Raw genomic sequence first — 20,580 nt, 5'->3', positions numbered from 1 at the left:
TCCAGTGGATTTTTGAACTAATACATTGAGGAAAGGGAGCTCATTCAACTGATCCATTTTTGAGGTGAATTTGCACAAACAGTGGAGTTTGTTAAGACAAAAAAAGGGAAAAGTTTAGAAACATGCCAGGGGGTTCTCTACTAACACCTACCCTAACCCTCCTAAAGAGTTAATATTTTAAGATCAATATGACTCTTCTTTAGAGAACGGTGTGCGGTTTTGCTCAGAGCATTGGACTACCTTAAAATGTTGAAGTTCAATTTTGGTTACAGTCCTGTTTCATTACTCTTAGCATTTAACTAATTGTATTAGTTGCTCTTCAGACAGTGCATTCTGATTAACTTTTGAAAAGTGGCTTTTTTAAAGGCTGCTTGTTCCATGATCCATACAATTATAAGTATTTAGAAACATTTGTAACTACTCAGTAGATAATTTGAATCTTAAAGAGGTTAACATGTCAAGTGTAATCCTTCATTGGAACTCATCCAATTGGTCGTTTCAGATTTTTCTTAGTGCAGTTGGACACACTCTTGAGGATTCCATCTCACTTCCTGTTGCCTCCTTTTGCCCTGATCCCTACCCAACATTGGTCACTGGACACAATCAATCCAACAGGTCCTTTCTGATCAGATGGGATGAATCTTAACAGTCAAATGAAAGACAAATCTTAAGGTTAATTACAATATTTATAATAGACAAGTATTCAACACAAATAAACACAAGATTTTTAAAATTATGACTTCGTTTGCAGCAACGTGTGCAAGAGATTAATGACTCCAGGACAATCCTATAGGGTTGACAGCCCGAAGTACATCTATTGGAAAATGGTGAGAAAGCATCTCCCCTGAATCCTACAGCCAGACAAATCCGCGCCTCACAAACTGACTTCTGCTGTGGTTTGGGAGGTCTTTTTGATTGACGTGAGGAGGAAGAGGAGGGTCTTCTTGTGACGGAATATCGCTCCAGTTTATAACAAGCAGCCGCGACCCTCGGTCAGTGAGAAGGTTAGTGCGTTTCCGTGGGGTGGTTTGCTCATTTGTGAATAAGAGGCAATTGTTTCAGAGATAATGGGAACTGCAGATGCTGGAGAATCCCAGATAACAAAGTGTGGAGCTGGATGAACACAGCAGGCCAAGCAACGTGCAGTTGTTACTTGGAACCGTTCCTATTGGAGGAGCCGTTTAACCCTGCTCCGCTTTTGCACGTGTTTTCGAGTATTTCCTGGGGGAGGAACCAGGCGCTGGTTGATTCTAAAGGAAGAGCTTTTGGTATAGCGTTCCTATAATTTTTTTTTTAAAAAGGCGGTGATTAAGAAAGTAACAGCGTAGGGGTGTTAATCAGCTGTTTAGTGTGCTATTAATGCAATCCAGAGGTTAGGTTTTACCAGCGAAGTTTATTAAACATGTTAGCATTTTGCTTTTTTTTCATCTCAAGCGGAAATCTGGCGTTAGATAGTACAGTTGGTGAGAGGACAGGCTGGAGTTGTTCGGACCAGTGTTATGCCATGCTGTAATGTAGCTGCGCTGGCCTTGGCGAGTTTTGTCGGGTTAAGGTGCGTAGAGAAAGTGTCAGTTCCAGCAGTTGGAAGTTGAACGTTTAAGACGAGCACCCACACTGAAATTTGTTGCGAAAGGCCTGCTTTTAGAGCGCGCAATTTTGAAAGCAGACTTCACCTCGCCTCACCTGGAGATCACGCCACTGCTGTGCTTCCGGACTTAACCTGCACCGTTTTGCTGCAAGGTAAATAATCACAGTTTAAAAAAAAGTGCGTGAAGGGGGATGCAAATAATCTGGTACTAATTCAGACAGCTGCTCTTGTAGTAAAACGTAACTGTTGAATTGACAATGGTTAACCAGTGGAGGGAGTAGGGCGCCCAAAATAAGATGGATATAGAAAACTCTTGTGAAATAAATGAAGTTTCAAAGCAAGCTTGCAAACTGAAGTTAAAAACACTAAGCCAGCATAGAGCATGCTGTGTTGTTGGTTTATGAAATAAACTGGCAAAAGTGTGGAATAAATTCAAAGAGAAAAGCAAATTGGGCTCAACTTTTTTAGACTGTAAGACATCGGAGTGGATGTAAGGCCATTCGGCCCATCAAGTCCACTCTGCCATTTAAATCGTGGCTGATGGGCATTTCAACTCCACTTCCCTGCACTCTCCCCGTAGCCCCTTGATTCCTTGTGAGATCAAGAATTTGTCAATCTCTGCCTTGAAGGCATCCAACGTCCCAGCCTCCACTGCACTCCATGGCAATGAATTCCACAAGCCTGCCACTTTCTGGCTGAAGAAACGTTGCCTCACTTCAGTTTTAAATTTACCCCCTCTAATTTCAAGGCTGTGCTCATGGGTCCTAGTCTCCCCGCCTATTGGAAACAACTTCCTAGTGTCCAGGAAAAGGGGGGGGGGGGGGGGAAGACTGATTTCTGGGAGAGAGAGAGAGAGAGAGAGAAGAAATGTTTTATGTTGCTGTGAATTCAAATAAATAGGCATATTAATGAGCAAGGAGGCCATACCTTGGACAGGACTGCATTGAAGTGAGAGCAGATGGACAAATGTAATGTGAATACAACACTCCAGCATTTAAAGAATCAGCTGGCAAGGCTACAGGAATGAACACCAAGTAATTTAATAACTGAATCCTGAAAGTTACAACCATTGAAGTAACAGCATTGGGTCTTGTCTTCACCCAATGCTTTCCCATGCTATCATTTTCATTAGGGATTTCAGGAAAACATCACATGACATGGGAGCAGAAGTAAGCCATTCAACCCATCAAGTTTGCCTCACCATTCAATGAGATCATGATCTGATATCACCCCAACTCCTCTTTCCTGTCTTTTTTTCCCCACAAGCTTTCATTGCATTTTAAAAATTCTGATACCTTAGTGTGGATTTTGGGCAAGCAATTGCTTTATAGCCCATGTGGACAGTGAATAGTTTTGATATAATGGCTCAGCTGACATTGCATAAATTCAAACCTTGGGAGCTAAATGCACCTCTATACTTGTCATATTAATTTGCATGTATACTAAAGCCCAGGTAGAATAAAACTTGTGGTTATACATGAAGCCAAAGTTTACAATGAACATTGATTCAGTTTTGGTATTTCATTGCGTATTCTTGATGTAAGATAGTACAATAAAGAAAGATAAAGATTATCATCTTAAAAGATGTGCAGAATGAATTACCAAAGTAGAGTTAAAGTGGAAAGTATTATTTCATGCACTTTTTTATTTTTTTTTTGTTGGGCAGAAAATGTTGACAAGCAATTTCATATTTCACCAGAATTGCATCATCATGGAACCTAGTAGCTGCCAGCTTCACAGTGCTTTGAGGCGCTCGTCAGAGCTTGGGTGTGAAGTTCTGAAGCGTGCTCAGAATAGAAGAGTACATTGGTTACCAGATAATCAGTTATGCAGTGGCGAAAGAGAATCAGCAGAATCTTCAATTCAGAAAGATGAGGTAAAAGTGCAAGTTGAAGCATGCCATGTAACAAAGTCTTCAGTGCCAAGTGGTGCGATATTAACACACGAAGAAGTATGTGAAGTTACATTCCCAATAGGGAAGGCTGAAATTACAGCACAGGAGAAAATATGTGAAGTGCCATCTTCAACAGCAAGTGATGAGATGAAGGTCCAAGATAAGAAATTTGTAGGAACGTTATGTTCAATTGCAGGAGATGAAAAGTTAACACAAAATACAGTAGGCAGGACTTCAGTATCTTCAACATCAAGAGATCACAAGGCACAAAATAGAGCATCTTACATAGGTCCTTCAGTAGTACATGATGAGGTGATAGGACAAGATAATGTGTTTAGAATAACAGAACCTTCAACAGCAAAGAATGAAGTGATAACATGGAATGGACTATGTGGATCCACAGCACATTCGGTGAGAAAAAAGGTTGTGGCAAATTCAATTTGTTTCCTAGAGATGATTCAAAGCAGTAATGATTTATGTTCACAAAAGACCTATTGTATTAATACAAGTTGGTAAATATTTGGATTAATATAACAGCAAAACTACCAAAAATAACATTTTTAAAAGTTAACCGTAAAATAACAAGAACATGGGAGTGAGTCACTTGGTCCAAAATGGTCAATTAATATATTTTTGGTGAACAGTAGTCCCAATTCCTTATACTGAGGGCAGAGTTCTTGTTCTTAAGGCAGCAGTAGGGCAGTCAAGGATTAAGGGAAAAGGGCAGGCAAATGGATACGAGTTGTGCTGGATCGACCATGATCCTACTGAATGGCTCCTCAAGCCTACTGTGCCAAACAGCCTACTCCTGTTCCTAATTCTTATGGTGTTATGGTCTGACTTCCAAGGGGATCTTTTACTTGGCTTAATTAAATCTGGTTCATTTAATGATTACCAGATCTGGGATAATCCACTACCTGATTGTCTACATAATGTATTGCTCTCAGAAGCCTATTTCTAATGCACTTGATGAACTTGTTGCCATGGCAAACCTTTTCCAACATGATTTAATCAACATAAAGATTAAAGTCATCCATAACTGTTTCTCTATATTCTTTTGACGTGCTCCTTTAATTTGTTGCATTTTGCCCTTTCCTACATTTTGGCTTTTGTTGGGGAGGGGTTGTGGTCGGTACACTACTCCTAAGAATGTTGTCTTTCCCTTGCTGTTAGTTACCTCCACGCAATAGATTGTACATCATCTGAGCCGAGATCATCTCTCAATTGTTCTCATTTCATCTCTTAACAATGCTATTTCACAATCTTTACCTTCACTTCTGATTCCCACCTCCATTATCGGTATGGTTGTAATCTCATCTGCATTTCAACAACCCCTGATGATCTTCTATGCTCTTACTTAGTAAGAATTTAATTTCATCTGCCTTAAAAATATTCAAGGCCCCTCTTCTATCATGTTAACAAGAGTTCCAAAGACACACAACACTTTGAGAGGGGGAGAAAAATTCACCTCATCTCTTTTTTTTTTCAAATGGGCCACCCCTGAATTTTAAACAATGACTCCTAGTTCTTCACTCTCCAATAAGAGGAAACGTCTACTCCTCATCTACTCTGACAAGACTGTTAGGATCTTGAGTACTTTTATCATGTCATGCCTCACTGTTGTAAACTCCAGCAGATATAAGCCTAGCCTGTCCGCCCTTTCCTCAGAAGATAATGAAATAATTGGAGGTAACTTTCAGATGTTTCCAACACAGTTACATGCATCATTAAATATGTTGACCAGTAGTGTGCTGAGTAGTCCTGACACAATCCCACCAGTGTCCTGTATAAATGAAGCATAACCTCCTTTCTTTTGTACTTGCTTCCCAAGAACACTTTATTAGCTTCCCTAATTGTTTGTACCTGCATACTAATCTTTTGTAACTCATTCACTAGGACACCCAGATGTCTCTGTATCTCCGAGTTTAACAATTGTTTACGTTCTTTTTTTATTCTTCCTACCAAAATGGACAATTTCACGTTTTCCTATGTTGTACCATTGTCAGAATCTTTGCCCATTTGCTTAAGATATTTTGCATCCCTCTGTACTTTCTTTGTCCTCTTTACAGTGTATATTCCTAACTACTTTTGTCATCAACAAAGTTAGAAACTATACTTTCAGTTCCTACATTCGAGGCGTTTATATATGACTGTCTGTCAAAACCCTGGAGCATGCACCTTTCTGCTGTAATTGCGAAATTAACTTTAAATCAAGAATGTTAAAAACCTAACATACTCAAATGTAAAACAAAATTAAATAGATAAACTTCTAAACGGTAGATTTTTATTTAATTCTTTAAAGTTAGCCTTATATTGTACATGAGCAAACATTTCCAAAAAGAAGTGAGCATGCGCAATCAGAATATATCACGGTAGCGTGGGTGTCAGGAGATACTTCATTTATAAAAGTTGTGAGCATCTGAGATCCCATGCTGACCCCTGTGGCACACCATTCACTACATTGTTGCCAACTTGAGAGACGTATTTATTCTGTTCATGCCAGTATGCTACCTCCTACACTGCAAGCTTTTAATTTCTGCAGTAACCTTTGACATGGCCCTCTATCAAATGTGTTCTGGAAGTTAAAGTACAATACATCATTTGCCCTTGTTTCACTTATACTGTTGTTATTTATGTTATTACACCTTGTATCCTCTTTATCCACAGCACATTAGTTGATCAGTGATGTCAATACATTGATTAAACATGAGTTCCTTTTCACAAAGGAAATGTTGACCCTTCTGATTATTTTGGACTTATCTAAATGCCCTGTTTTAACTTAGTTACAGCTTCTTATATCTTCAATGTCGGAAGTTAACATAATTCACCTGTAGTGTTTTTTTAATTTGCTTTCTGTGTCTCTTTCACTCATTAAATTCCATGTGATAGTTTTTTCTTTGTCCATTCTATCATATATCAATATCCTTTTCTATCTTTGGTTCTCAAAATTACTAATTATGACTCCTGTCTTACTGTCATTTTATTCTTAATTTTCTCTCCTACCAGTTACAGCACCACTTACTTAGCAGTGATGGCAAGTTTAAAAATGTATTGTATCTTATGCCTGTTAGGCAGTAAGTATATGCTTATAGCCATGTCAGCATCACGGTAGACTGACTGGTGGCATCTTAAAAACCCAATGTTGCTCTGATTATTAGAAACAAAGTGCTGGAGAAATTGAACATGTTGGCTAGAATCTATGGGGAGAGAAGCAGTTAATATTTAAAGTTCAATTTGACAATTCAGAACTGTTTGAGTCATATTGAAATAATAATGTTGTTTCTCTCTCTATAGATGCTACCAGGCCTGCAACACTTTTTTCATTTTAGATTTCCAGTATCTGCATATTTTACTTTTTTTTGTTTCACTTTTACTTGCGTGACTATGATTTTGTCTCTTTTTCAGGCTAAATCAGAGTGGACTGATATTGATGAAGCTTTTGCTTCAGTTCTACAATGTTTGGCTCATGCTAGCAGGCAGTGTAAGGTAAGAAATGCAGATATTATAATCTGTACAACTTTTTTGTCACAAATTACCAAACTTTTTTTTAAGGATGCCAGCAAAGTGGATCCAATATTGCAGGCTATACTGACTGAGCATAATCTTCACTTGAGAGGGTTACTATTATTCATCAGATGTAAAACCAGCGCGTCTGTTTTAATGTGACTACAAGATTCTGTGCAAGTGTTTTGTTCCAGAAAGGCAGGTGATAGTACAGAAAACTGATGCCCAACCTTTACAAACTTTTCGTAAGATTTATTTAAAGCTTTACAAACATGCACCTCAAAACCAACCATCCAATGTGCTTTTTACAAGTAAAACCCTAGATATTGCCCACCATCTGAACACAATTGAATACTCGATTATACAATTAACACCGAGGTCCCACCATTTTTAAAATATCAGATTACAAAATTATAATGGGAAGAAATGTAGTTAAGCAGTTGGCAAAAAATTGTACACCTTGGCAGACTAACAGTTTTGTAAAGGCAGGACTTTTAAAGAATAAACAAAAAAGGACTTGTAATTACTTTATGTTTTTAAAAAAAAACCAAAAGTTGGGGTTTGACACAATAGCTATCCCTTGTATTTATTGAGGGCTAGTTATGGAAAATAGGAAGAGTTTATGTAATTAAGTATAGTTAAATTGATTGAAATGAATGTTAGGAATGTATCCAGGATACACAAAAGTCAAGAACTTTTATATAATACGAGCATGGTCATGATGACTATTATTGTTTGTACGGAGATCCAAGATAGATAAGTGCAGTGCTTTGGGTGTTTTGCGCTAGAGACTGCGATACATGGAACAAGAAGCTGAGAAAGAATCAAGAATTACTGGACAAATGTTAAGAATAACTTGTCAATCCTTAAACCCTTCTCTGACAACATTCTGAGATTAAGCTGGTACCTTTACAAGCTTTGTATCAGATTTGATCCTGTGATGAGCTGCCAACCATGTTAACGTGCCATTACTAAGCACTGTTTCCACATAATGAATATTACCCAATTTCACATTGCCTTGACTTATCTGCTGGTGAACCCCTCCTTCATTTCTTTCTTACCTCTAGTTTATACATTTACGCATTTCTGACTAGTCTCCCACCCTCTACCCTCTTTAAACCTGAGGTAATCTGAAACTATACTGTCCATGTCTTATCTTGCAGAAGGCCCTTTCCCTATTGCCCCTATATTTTGAGATCTACATTGGCTAACTTTAAAACAATACATTGATTCTAAGTTTCTGATCTTACTGTGGCCCCAATCCTTTACGTCTCTTTAATCTCCTACATTTCTCAGTCCCGCTGATATTTTAAATGAGTCGCCATTGCTGGTGATGGTTGTAGTCTGGGCCTGAGCACGGTTTTAAATGTTGACCTGCACTGTTTCTATAAGGATAGTCTTCAAGTCTGCCTTTTGGGTAGGTGCTCTAAGTCGAGTGCTAATTAGGTCCTGGTGTAAATTTAAAGTTAATAATTACTGTTGAAAGATCACTTGTGTCAGGAGTTGCTCAACTATCTCTTGTTTTCTCAGCAATTCAGATAATCTAAAATCAATTTTTTTTCCCACACTGTTATTTAAATGATATTCCCTGGGTTTTGTTTTTGATGCTTTAAACAAACAGTGGTATCACTTTGGGGTGCGCTGTTTTGGGTCACTAATGTACCTGATGCTGGGAAGATGGTTGTTGTTTTGAGGCCAGTATCTCATACCAGGGCATCACTGCAGAAGTTCTCGAGGGTTAAGTCCTAGCTGTATTACATTGTGTAAATATTACAGTATCCCTAATTTTGTTGTGGTTGTACCTATACCACATGGATTGCAGCATTTCAAGAAGGTGGCTCATCAGCAATTCAAGATCAGTTGGGCTTGGCAACAATACTGACCTTGCTATTGACCCCCACACACAGTGGAAGGAGTAAAATTTTCTTGAGTATCATGTGATCAACATGTGACTGTATTAAGGGGAGTAGTTGGCCTAGTGGTGTTTTCACTAGTCTATTAATGTTCTGGGGATCTGGAATTAAGAACAATGATCATGAATTCTTAGTCAATTTTGGGCAAGAAAACCCACCTTGTTCATTAATATCCTTCTTATGAAGGAAACCGCTGCCCTTCCCTGGTCTGGCCTACACTTGACTCCAGACCCACAGCAATATGGCAGACTCTGATGCACAGAGAGATCTGGGTGTTCAGGTCTGTTGCGCCCTGAATGGCCATGCAGGTTAATAGTGGTCAAGAAGGCATATGGCATGCTTTCAATCATCGGACGGGGTATTGAGTACAAGAGTTCACAGGTCATGTTACAGTTGTAGAAGACTTTGGTTCAACCACACTTGGAATACCGCGTACAGTTCTGGTTGCCACATTGCCCAAAGAATGTGGATGACTTTGGAGAGGGTGCATAGGGGATTCACCAGGATGTTGCCTGGTATGGAGGGCACTAGCTATGAAGAGAGGTTGAGTAGATTAGGGTAATTTACTTTAGAAAGACTGAGGTTGAGGGGGGACCTGATTGAGGTCTACAAAATCATGAGCGTTATAGACGGTGGATAGCAAAAAGCTTTTCCCCCCAGAGTGGGGGACTCAATTGCTAGGATGACGGGAGAAAAGTTTAAGGGAGATGTGTGGAAATTTCTTTATGTAGAGGGTGGTGGGTGCCTGGAACGTGTTGCCAGCAGAGGTGGTAGAGGCAGACATAATAGTCATTTAAGATGTGTCTAGACGGATATGTGAATAGTAGGGAGCAGAGCGATACAGATCCTTGGAAAATAGGCAACAGGTTTAGATAGAAGATCCAGATTGGCGCAGGCTTGGCTGGCTGAAGGGCCTGTTCCTATGCTGTAATTTTCATTGTTCTTTATTCTTAACTGCCCTCTAGGCAATTAGGAATTGGCAATAAATGCTGACCTGGCTAACAAGGCGCTCACATCCTATGGAAAAAATCCAAAAAAAAACAGAAGCTAAGGCTAAAAACTGACTTTTGATTTTACTTTATTTCTTTCTACAAACTTAAGTATACTCCCTTTCTGGTGAGATGGTGTACTGCAGTTTTTAGACCAGTTACACAATGTATTTTGCACACACTTAATTCATTTTATATTAGCCATGGTTATTATTTGGAAATCAACTTGGTCAAATCTGATATTGACAAGTACCCCAAGCCCAACTCGGCCAATTTTGTATTAGATTTATGTCAGAGGTGAAATTCTCTTTTGAATTGATTACTTAACAATACTTTTAATCTGAACAAAAGATTTGCTGCTTTGTAGCTATCTTCAGTAGTAATGGCATTTAACCAGCATTTTAGTAGACATGAGATGAATTTGATAAAAACTGTCAAAACTTTAACTGGTCAGTGACAAATCTTCAGTAAAATGCAGCTCTGCCAACTTTTTAATACTTGCTTATATAACCTGAAATTGTTGTCTTGAGTATAACAGCACTGTGAAATAACATTGAACTACTGGCAGAAAATACATGGTGCACAATCCCAAGAGGTAATGTTTTGCAACTTGATGTATCACTCAAACTGTGGTGAAATAGCTCATTTCAAGTTATAAAGGTATGAATGAAGTCTGAGTATGATTAACATTTGGTAATCATATCACTGTGGCTTTTATCTTGTAGCACTACTATAAGGATGTACCACTGAATGAAAGAGACAGATTGGAAGAAAACCATATTCGTCGATATCACATGGGACCATCAATCACCAAAGCTCCTGTGAGTGATAGGTCTTGATGTAGAATAGGCAAGGGAACATATGATAGGGGCAGTCTAAGTAAATTCATAATTAATCATTTTGTACACTTAGCTGGTGGTAAAAAGATGTAATATTGATCAGGGGGTGGGGTGGGGAGCTAATATTCTAAAAGTGCTTAGGTCCAAAGTGAATCTCTCCCTTGGTGCGTTTTGCTACCAGCGATTCTCTGGTAGTTTGTTCTTTTAAGTGAGTCATTAACTGCATGCCACTGTACCTATGCACAAATAGTTTGATAGCTGGCGTTAGCAAAAGGAAGTTTCTAATTCTTGATAAAGTGTGAAGCTGGATGAACACAACAGGCCAAGCAGCATCTCGGGAGCACAAAAGCTGACGTTTCGGGCCTGGACCCTTCATCAGAGAGGGGGATGGGGAGAGGGTTCTGGAATAAATAGGGAGAGAGGGGGAGGCGGACTGAAGATGGAGAGAAAAGAAGATAGGTGGAGAGGAGTATAGGTGGGGAGGTAGGGAGGAGTAGGTCAGTCCAGGGAAGACGGACAGGTCAAGGGGGTGGGATGAGGTTAGTAGGTACAAAATGGAGGTGCAGCTTGAGGTGGGAGGAAGGGATGGGTGAGAGGAAGAACGGGTTAGGGAGGCAGAGACAGGCTGGGCTAGTTTTGGGATGCAGTGGGGGAGGGGACGAACTGGGCTGGTTTTGGGATGCGGTGGGGGAAGGGGAGATTTTTTCAGCTGGTGAAGTCCACATTGATACCATTGGGCTGCAGGATTCCCAAGCGGAATATGAGTTGCTGTTCCTGCAACCTTGGGGTGGCATCATTGTGGCACTGCAGGAGGCCTGTGACGGACGTGCTCCTGAGATGCTGCTTGGCCTGCTGTGTTCATCCAGCTTCACACTTTATTATCTTGAATTCTCCAGCATCTGCAGTTCCCATGATCTCTTTCTAATTCTTGACACTGCTTTTGATGGCATGACCACTTTCTTTACATACACTCTCAGACTTTGCAGCAGCTTCTGGAACCAGAAGTCAATACGTCTGCACACCACTCTATGCACAGACCCTCTGAGCAGCAGGAGCTTTGTTTTTGATCAGTGTCTGGAGTCTCTGTTGCATAAAATGGCCTATAACTTTTTGATGTTCTCGCTGCATGTTGATGTTGCCAACTGCATTCAAGAAATCCAAGGTTACAAATGGCTAACAAGTAGTCCTTACACAACAGCTAATTTGTCAAATATCAATTAGGATGAGCAATAAGGCTGACAGTTGCTATATTAGATGTTTTTTAAAACAATACAAACTAATGTGGTAATATGACTTGCTGTTGCTAACATTTCCCTTTTTTTTTTAAAACGAATAGGTTAGATGCAGTGACAAAGTTCATATTCAAGTGGCACCAGGTTCTTATGCAGTGACAGCAAAATCCAAAATGTCAGAGAGACAGCAGACTCGCGTCATACATTTGGGTCCAGATCAGACGATCAATCTTGCCTTTAATGTTTGAAGTATGTGCAATAAAAAGTTGGATGGCTTGTGGCAATCACCAATGGCCCTGCACTTATTTTCATTAAGGGGGGTTTGGAATTTTGAATATCTATGCAATGGTCATCTTTTACAATTAAAATATTTTGTCCTAGCACTTGAAGACTGAGTGAAGCAATTCATTTTGAAGTGATGTTGCTTAATTCATTTGAATGTAATAATTTTAAAACTGAATGTATTTGAATTATATAATGTATTTTATATAATGGTCTTCATACGTGACAACTTTTGAGTTTTAATATAGCTGTTATACTTTTAAAAAGCTAAGTGATTAATTTTCAATAAACTTGGCCAATATTTTGTTTTAGTAACCATTTTCACAATGTGACGGAGGTGGATTGAATGTGCTTTTCTTACTGCCACAATCTGTGTTTTGTATGGGGGGAGAAAATGCTTATTTTCCTGTTCTTTGAATGTGTATTCCAATTAAATATCAGCAGCCAACTTTCATGAATTTTAAATAAAGGTTATTTATTCTCCTATTACACCTGGAATTAATTCAGCCTCATCCACTTAGTCTCATAAGCACACAGATTGAATGCAAATAAAGATAATGTACTTTACAGCATACAGTTAGTTTAGTCTCTGATTTATGATGTGTATTTTCCTACAAAATAGCTTAAGGTTTCTTGGAGGGAATCAAAAGTTATAAGTTGAAATGAAAGGTTCACAGCAGGTTGTGAAGTTCCTTTGTAGTCAAATATCCAGGAGGTTGGTTTTTAGCTGAATTTTGCAACATGGACTGGTTAAGTACTTTGGCTGCTTGATGACGTGCAGCTAGTTGGAATCTAGTTCCCAGACTGGCCACTGGGCCTGTCAACAGCTTCTAGTTGATCTTGTAAACAAAGAAAACATTGCTGACTCACCTTGTAGCTTTTTACAAGTTCAGGGTATTTTTCAAAATAAGGTGGTGTGTCATTCTGATTCCATATCTTGCATTGTTGGTTAACATATCTGAGACCTACCACCTCTATTTTGGATAGGAAGGCCTGTTGTGATACAATGGAATGGTGACAGTGGCTGCTGAATTTTGATATTCCTTTTTTGTCTAGTGAGAAACATAGAGACAGGTAATTGTGTTGCAAGTTTATAATATGCTGTTGTTTGTGACCTTGGACTAAGTGGTTTATAAAATCGTGAGGAGCAAAGATAAGGTGACTAGCAATGGTCTTTTGCCTATGGTTAGGGAGATCAAAACTAGAGGGCATAATTTTAAGGTAAGAAGAGAGATTTAAAAGGGCACTGAGGAGCAACTTTTCCTCACAGCGTGTTTCATATGTGGAATGAACTGCCAGAGGAAGTCGTGGATGCAGGTACAGTTACAACATTTAAAAGACATTTGGATAAGTACATGAATACTTGATAACTGTTGGTCGTTGTTGAATTGAGAGCTTTCATGCCCAGAAAAAGGGAGGCCAAAAGTAGGCTGGTTTCAGAACAGTAGTGTTAGCCTAGCAGATGGTAGTGTAGCTTTGGCTATTTTCAGGCCATCAGAACTAGAAAGAAGGGTTAAGCTGTTTGTCCTTGGCTTTTCTCAGGGTTTAGGTGGGGAAAAGCCAGAGAGTTGGCAAGAGGATCACAGCTAGTGAATGGCAAAAAGAAAGAAATGCTTATGAATTCATCAGTTGTGTAAGCAATTTTAAAAGGAATTTAGGAACAATGCTTCACTGGGATTGAGTGTCTATAAAAGATATTGCTGGTAAAACAATTTTGTTTATCCTGAGTCCTTGCTAAATTCTTTCCACAAAACATGAAATAGGAGCAGGAATGGGCAGTTTGGCCTGCTCTGACACTCAGCAAGATCATGGGAGAGATTCAGTCTCCATATAATGTTTGTGCTTTCTTCCTAAAACTCATGATGCCTTTAAAATCTAAACTCATTCTTTTTCTTGAATGTATTCTGTGATTTGGCCTCCCTAGCCTGCTGTGGTAGAGAATTCTACAGGTTCATTATCTTTTAAATGAAAAGTTTGTTTTTCTAAAAATCTGTTTTAAATGGTCCACCTTGTATCCTGAGACTGTGTCTTGGTTCTAGACTCCACAACCAGGGAAGTATTCTCCTTGCATTTAGTCTGTTTAGCCCTTATACCATTTGTTTCCTTTTTCAAAAGTACATTAGCAACCTCTTGTGAAAATGAACACTGATCACTATTGTAACCAAACTGCAAAATTTAAATCTCATCGTTGTACACCGTGAGAGTTTACTCTGGAAAAGAACTTGTCCAGCATTACCATTTGGAATCTTAACACAATATGGGAATTGCACTGCCTTTCTACGAATTTCAAGTATGGGTGTGAGGTAACTGGTTCCATTTTCTAATGTATTTGCCAGAGACTTGATACCAATTTTATTCTAAGCGCTTGATCTGAGATAGCTATTGTAATAGTCTGTGTACATTATATGACTGGCTTGAACTGGGCATGCCAGTATTATTGCATGTTGTCTTTACATGATTTATGGCAGTCTGTTTTATAAAGTTTCAGATGAAAAGCTCTGTTAACAGATAAAAGGAATATTTTTGTTAAAAATTTGATTTACGTTTATCATTGTATCAGTGCCATTTCATACCTTTTAACTCTACTTTACAAGACCAAACTACTTGTATAGTGTGTTTAATGCAAAATAAAATGTCCCAGGATGCTTCAGAAAAGGTAAAGATTAAAAATGAATGTTGAATCAAAGACATATATTAGGACTTAAGACCAAAAATTTTGTGACTAACATTTAAAGTATTTTTAAAGGACATGGAGTTGGACATATATGCAGAAATAAAGCAGAGAGTCATATCCACATACCTAAAGGTTGTCAATGATAGAACTTTGGAGAAGGCATAATAGAAGAAGGGTGAGGTCAAGACTATTTACAGGTCTGGAAGAGGTACTAGTTCTGAAGAATCAAGCCCATGGAGTGATTTTGACTTGAGGATCCACATTTTAAATTTGAGGTATTAGGATTGGTGTAGGTGAGCAGGGATAGATTATAGATGAGCAAAAATTGATGTGCAATCAAGAGACAAGTACAGATTCTTAGTTGGGCTTAGGTTTATGGTGGATAAAGGTTGACCAGGGGAGCATTGAGTTTGGAGATGACTAACAGAATGATGGGGGTAGTGATGGACTTCAGGAGGAGTTGGCAAGAGAGGATCACAGCTAGTGAATGGCAAAAAGAAAGAAATGCTTATGAATTCATCAGTTGTGTAAGCAATTTTTAAAAGGAATTTAGGAACAATGCTTCACTGGGATTGAGTGTCTATAAAAGATATTGCTGGTAAAACAATTTTGTTTATCCTGAGTCCTTGCCAAATTCTTTCCTCAAAACAGATGTACAGATAGGTGACAGGGGTAGACATGAGTCAGATGAAATTAACGTACAGAAATATGAAGTTATGCACTTTGGTAAGATACCATTCTAAAGGGCAAGGAGTAACTTAACTTAGGGTATATGTGTACAGATTGTTAAGATGAAAGGACAGAGGGTGAAAATGTTTTGAGGTGGTGTACAGGCTTCTGGCCTTTAGAACTGTGTGCCTCTGTTTATAAAGCAAGGAAATTATGGTGAGCCTTCATAAAATGCTGACTCAGCTTCAGCTGGCCAATTTAGTCTAAATCTGCAAACTGCTTTAGGAAAGATGTACAGCTTAATCTCATTCTGAAACCACCAGTTTAATGAGAACGGACCCCAGAAGAGAAAGTTTGATTACGTGGTTAAATAGACAAAGCTGTGTTGCTATTCTGACAGAAGGGAAGGTTGATGGGAGATTTTTGGAACCATTTATAAACAGTGTGAGGGCAGAGTAGATAAAGGAAAAAGTGTCCCCGTCCAGGACAAAGCCACTTGATTGGCATCACATCTGTAAGTGTTCAGTTCCTCCAACTTCTCCCTCTTCCAGCCCTGCCAAATTTGGGAAAAATGCCGACCAGCCAGCAAAGCCTACATGCCATGAATCCAAAGAGGAAAACAAAGCTAGTAGCTATTATCCATACTGAACTTTTAAGGGTTGAATAGTGGGGTGGTGTGGGGGTTGCAGTTAAAATTAAAAGAATTGTAGGTGTATTCCCTTGATGTTCTGATTCCAGTATATTCCTAATTATGTAATCCAAAGCAGAATGGCAATACCCTGCTAGCTCTCTGCAGTTTGGACTGACCAAGGTGCATAGCGACAATAGTTAGGTTAACTTGGGAACAAGATTTAAAAAGTGACGAGTAAAGAAGAATAGAGAAATTTTAAAAAACCAAATTAAAAATGGGAAACAAAAAAGCATTATGCCTTGTCCCAGATACTTATGGGTTCTTGGAATTGCAAATGCATTTAGGCTCTGGAATGCTCAAAAGGAGCTGAGCTACAGTGGTGGTAACAAAGACTGAACCTGGTTAAATATGTCTAAAATGATGAAACACACTGATTCTTTCTTCTTCCTGTCTCTCGTTCTTCAGTCAGTTTCTCTGCTTCATGAAATCTTTCTGCTGCAATTCTATTGCGATCTTCCACTCGCTTCCTTCTAGCCTCCTACAAAATATGAAGAATATACATGAGAAAATCATTAATTCAGGTACTTTTTTATTTCTTTTTGAAAAGGTAATCTAAGCAACAGGAGAACGTAGTTTGATGATCCAATATAAAGGTTGGTTATGTGTAATAGAATGTGAAAATGCTCAATCAGCATCAATGTTGCATAATGTTTTAATTTTCCACCTGGCTGTAATTGCTGACCTTTCTGTCCTTTGTCTCCTGCTCATGTTCAAATGAAGGTCAATGACTTCACTTGAAGGAGCAGCGTTTTGAAAACTTGTGATTTTGAATAAACCCGTTGGACTGTAACCTGGTGTCATGTGACTTCTGACGATGTTCAAATGAAGGTCAATGTGAGCTTGAGGAACGGTATCTCATCTCTCAATTGGTCATCCTGCAGTCTTCTGAACTCTTGTGTTGAGTCCAACAGTATCAAACCACGATTTTGGTCCCAATTGTTTTTGTTTCTCATTTTCTCTTATTTCTGCATTCTACTGACCGCTGTTTGTCAACCTGCTATTCACATCTCCTTGAGACATGTACTGTACTTTGGTAACAAAATCTATTACTTAATTTTTTTATCTTCCATCTTTACAGACTTTTCCTTTTGTTCTTTTTCTCATTTTCCTCCCTTTCACTTGATGAAAATACATAAGTAATAAAAGGTCATTGAAATATTAATTGTTTCTCTCAAAGCATGCTGCCTGACATGCGGATTTTGCTAGAGTTTCCTTTATTTTTCAGATTTCCAGCATTCACAGTATTTTGCTTTATTGAGTGGCTCATGCACACCACTGGGACAAACCACAATAAATGACAGAGGTTCATAATATTCTTGAGACAGAATGAATAAAAGAACACGCAAAAGAATTACACCAATGATTTTCAATACTGTATGAACATTTTAAAGCCTGAGTGTTCTTCCTGAATATTTTATCTGTCCTATTTGTTAATCACAATCGGATCAGGTTTGTGCAGGAATGGAGATACTTAAAGCTGGTTGCAGCTTCCTTTGTGGATGGTTGGCAGACACTGCCTTAGCTTAAAGGGCACCCTCTCTTTGCTCCAGATACGTGAGGGCAGGAGAGTTGGGCACAGCAACCCCAGTAGCAGATTATAGGTGGCCAAAGGGATTGGTGAGTCCCAAGGCTGCCATAGGTTCCAAATGAGCGTCTCAGGAGCACAAAAGCTGACGTTTTGGGCCTAGACCCTTCATCAGAGACTGGGTCTAGGCTTGAAACGTCAGCTTTTGTGCTCCTGAGATGCTGCTTGGCCTGCTGTGTTCATCCAGCTTCACACTTTGTTATCTTGGATTCTCCAGCATCTGCAGTTCCCATTGTCTCCTAGGTTCCCAATGACCCAGTTTTGCTGGTGGAGCAAGAAACACGAACTCAGCAGTATCATTTGAAATAATGCTGTCTTAATGTGCAAGTCACAAATTTATGCAGCAGATGTAAGTGTTCCAGGAGGGTGGATAAAGTCTACTTAACTGTTATGATCACAGGTATTTTTAAATCCATAGCCATTTAAACATGAGAAAAAGGTGGAATCTGTCATTTAGATTTAAAAGAATGCTGTCAGCTGGATTGTTTTGATTGGCAGACCTTAAAGTGTGAGTTAGGAAAAGTCGTAAGAATCTGATTTTGGTATTATTTTGTTAGGGTCTATTATTATAACTACACAATTGTTACAGCAAAGGGAGCTACATTCACAATTTTCTGATCAGTTTGCAAAAGCTATTAAAGGAGTAACTGCCTTTGTTAGGTCACTGAATAGAACTGTGTTTACAACAGATTGAACACTTGAAGGAACTTCTTACCTTTGAACAGGTTTAATGAATAGGAGTTTCTTCAGCATCAAGTGTTTGGAAGTGAGAACTGTATTAGAAATTGTTGGAAGTTTATTTGTAATATTCTTGAGGTCTGCATATGATGGGGACTGGTAAGTGACTTTGGAAGTAGCATGGGGAATGAGATGGTGTGGAGGAGGCATAGATAGGACCATGTATTGGCATGGAGAGGGAATGGGGATCCAAGGAGGTGAGGGGCAGGTTTCCTGTATAGAGACTGGCAGGAGTCTGGATCACGCTGCAAGGAATGCTGGTTGAGGCAGAAACGATAGGGACATTTAAGGGACTTTTAGATAAGCACATGAACATGCAAGGAATGGAGGGATATGGACCAAAGATAGACAGAAAGGGATTTTGGCATTATGTTCAGCATAACATCATGGGCTGGAAGGCTCATTCCTGTGCTGTACAGATTTATGTTCTATAAGAGTGAAACAGTTGCAACTCAAACAAAAACTATCTAATCTGAGTTTATGATGAGGGGAAGTCTTTGATCAAGCACATGAAAATGGTTAGACCTAGGATACTGCTCTACAGCAGTAGTGTCCTAGGGCTGCAGTGGTTGACCACTATCATATTGACTGTCCATTGACCATATTTCAGTAAGTATATGAACTGCCTTGAAGCTTTACAAAGATGTTCTTTCATTCTAAGTGTTTCACTTTCCAAGAAATAACCTCTTCAGTAATTCACCTGCTGCTGGATTTCTTTCATCTCTTCTGCTTTCACTTTTTCTGCCTCTGACAAATTCTTCCTCGCTGTCACTTGCTGGTGGTATGCCAATCGGCGAGCTTCTCTCTCCTTGTCCTCTGAGGCTATTGACTGGATCCTGGTTTGGATCTTCTGCTGTAAATGTTGCTTTGCTCTGTTTGTTTCTTCCAGCTTGTGCTCACATTCTGCTACCATTTTGAAATTATTCTCCAAACGCTGAATTACTTTCTTCCTAAAAAGGGAAGCAGGTCAGTATCATGCTGAAAGGTTGTGAAAACAAGTGTAACAGCTGAAAAGAAAAGAAAGTCTTGTTTTATCATTGAATTGTCTGTATAGTGTGGACTAATGACAACAGTTTGCTACTCTCAATATATGTACCATAGCGTGAGTTAGAGATTTGCAATGTATGTCCCTTTCTATTGACTAATAATCAGCTATGTAGTATGTTAGGTATTGGGTGACAGATTCATAGAGCTGGATTTCAATTCAATTCAGAGTAATGAGATGAAAGTTTTACTCTGTTGATTGTTAGGACTTCACATACAACAAGCAAATGAGCCCCCAATAAGTACTAATTCATATTAGATAATACATCACAATTATTCTGAGATAATTATTCTGACCATCTGGTTTGGAAAATAGAAATATTCACACTGATGCACCCAGAGTTCTGAAACTGGGACACAATTACAAATTTCTTCTTCTTAGGCTGTCCCTCAGGACCATCCCTCAGGATGACTTTCTTCGTCTGCAGTATTGTGGATCCCAATGTTATTAAATAGTTTAATACTGGATTCACAAACCCTGCCTCAGGTGGTGTTTAAAGAGGCAGGTGGGTGCAATTCTAAGTGTTTTGCCCACTCCTTTAAATGTCTACACTTGATGTCCATCTAGGCCTGTTAGAGATGTTCAATATTGGCTCAGGTTTGGCAATTGCCATGTTGTTGAAACCGCCAGTATGCAGCTTCAGCCCTCTTCTGAAACTGATGATTTCTAGAGTTGAACATTGATGTCTTGAAGTTGTTGTCAGTGATTCTAAGCTTATCCATCGCTGTTGAGATAGCCCCAGATGGCAGTCAATAGGAAATTAGAATGACCCACATCTAAGTCTCATTACAGCCTTGGCTCAAACATGGAAAGAGTTGTTGAATCCCAGAGGTAAGATTGACAGTGATTTCCATTGATACTGAAAGACATTATAAAATTGGAGAAGGTTCAGAAAAGATTTACCAGGATGTTACCAGGACTGGAGGGTTTGAGTTAC

General features: G+C 39.0%; 2 protein-coding genes across 2 annotated transcripts in view; one reads left to right on the top strand and one right to left on the bottom strand.

Moving 5' to 3' along the window:
- Positions 1 to 1,122: 1,122 nt before the first annotated feature.
- akip1 (A kinase (PRKA) interacting protein 1) lies at positions 1,123 to 13,723 on the top strand. The gene is made up of 5 exons (XM_048545180.2): positions 1,123 to 1,268; positions 3,288 to 3,464; positions 6,888 to 6,968; positions 10,614 to 10,709; positions 12,064 to 13,723. Exons 2-5 carry the CDS (start codon positions 3,300 to 3,302, stop codon positions 12,205 to 12,207), a joined length of 486 nt encoding a protein of 161 aa, XP_048401137.1. The 5' UTR covers positions 1,123 to 1,268; positions 3,288 to 3,299; the 3' UTR covers positions 12,208 to 13,723.
- Positions 7,267 to 20,580, bottom strand: part of LOC125459157 (uncharacterized) — a 31,264-nt gene continuing 17,950 nt past the window's right edge. Inside the window, exons 10-11 of the mRNA XM_048545177.2 lie at positions 19,299 to 19,548; positions 7,267 to 16,753 (exon numbers count right to left, since the gene is read on the bottom strand). Coding sequence (XP_048401134.1) covers positions 16,628 to 16,753; positions 19,299 to 19,548 — 376 coding nt within the window. The 3' untranslated portion in view covers positions 7,267 to 16,627. The remainder of the gene's footprint in view (positions 16,754 to 19,298; positions 19,549 to 20,580) is intronic.

The sequence above is a fragment of the Stegostoma tigrinum genome, chromosome 17 (assembly GCF_030684315.1).
Source record: "Stegostoma tigrinum isolate sSteTig4 chromosome 17, sSteTig4.hap1, whole genome shotgun sequence".
NCBI classification, from domain to species: Eukaryota; Metazoa; Chordata; class Chondrichthyes; order Orectolobiformes; family Stegostomatidae; genus Stegostoma; species Stegostoma tigrinum.
Note: the sequence above shows the minus strand (reverse complement) of the source record. Positions and strands in the feature narration are given on the sequence as shown.

Coding starts and splice junctions, on each gene's coding strand:
- akip1 (XM_048545180.2), top strand. CDS start 3,300: ATGGAACCTAGTAGCTGCCAGCTTCACAGTGCTTTGAGGCGCTCGTCA. Junction 3,465..6,887: donor CTTCAATTCAGAAAGATGAG/GTAAAAGTGCAA, acceptor TCTCTTTTTCAG/GCTAAATCAGAGTGGACTGA. Junction 10,710..12,063: donor CATCAATCACCAAAGCTCCT/GTGAGTGATAGG, acceptor TAAAACGAATAG/GTTAGATGCAGTGACAAAGT.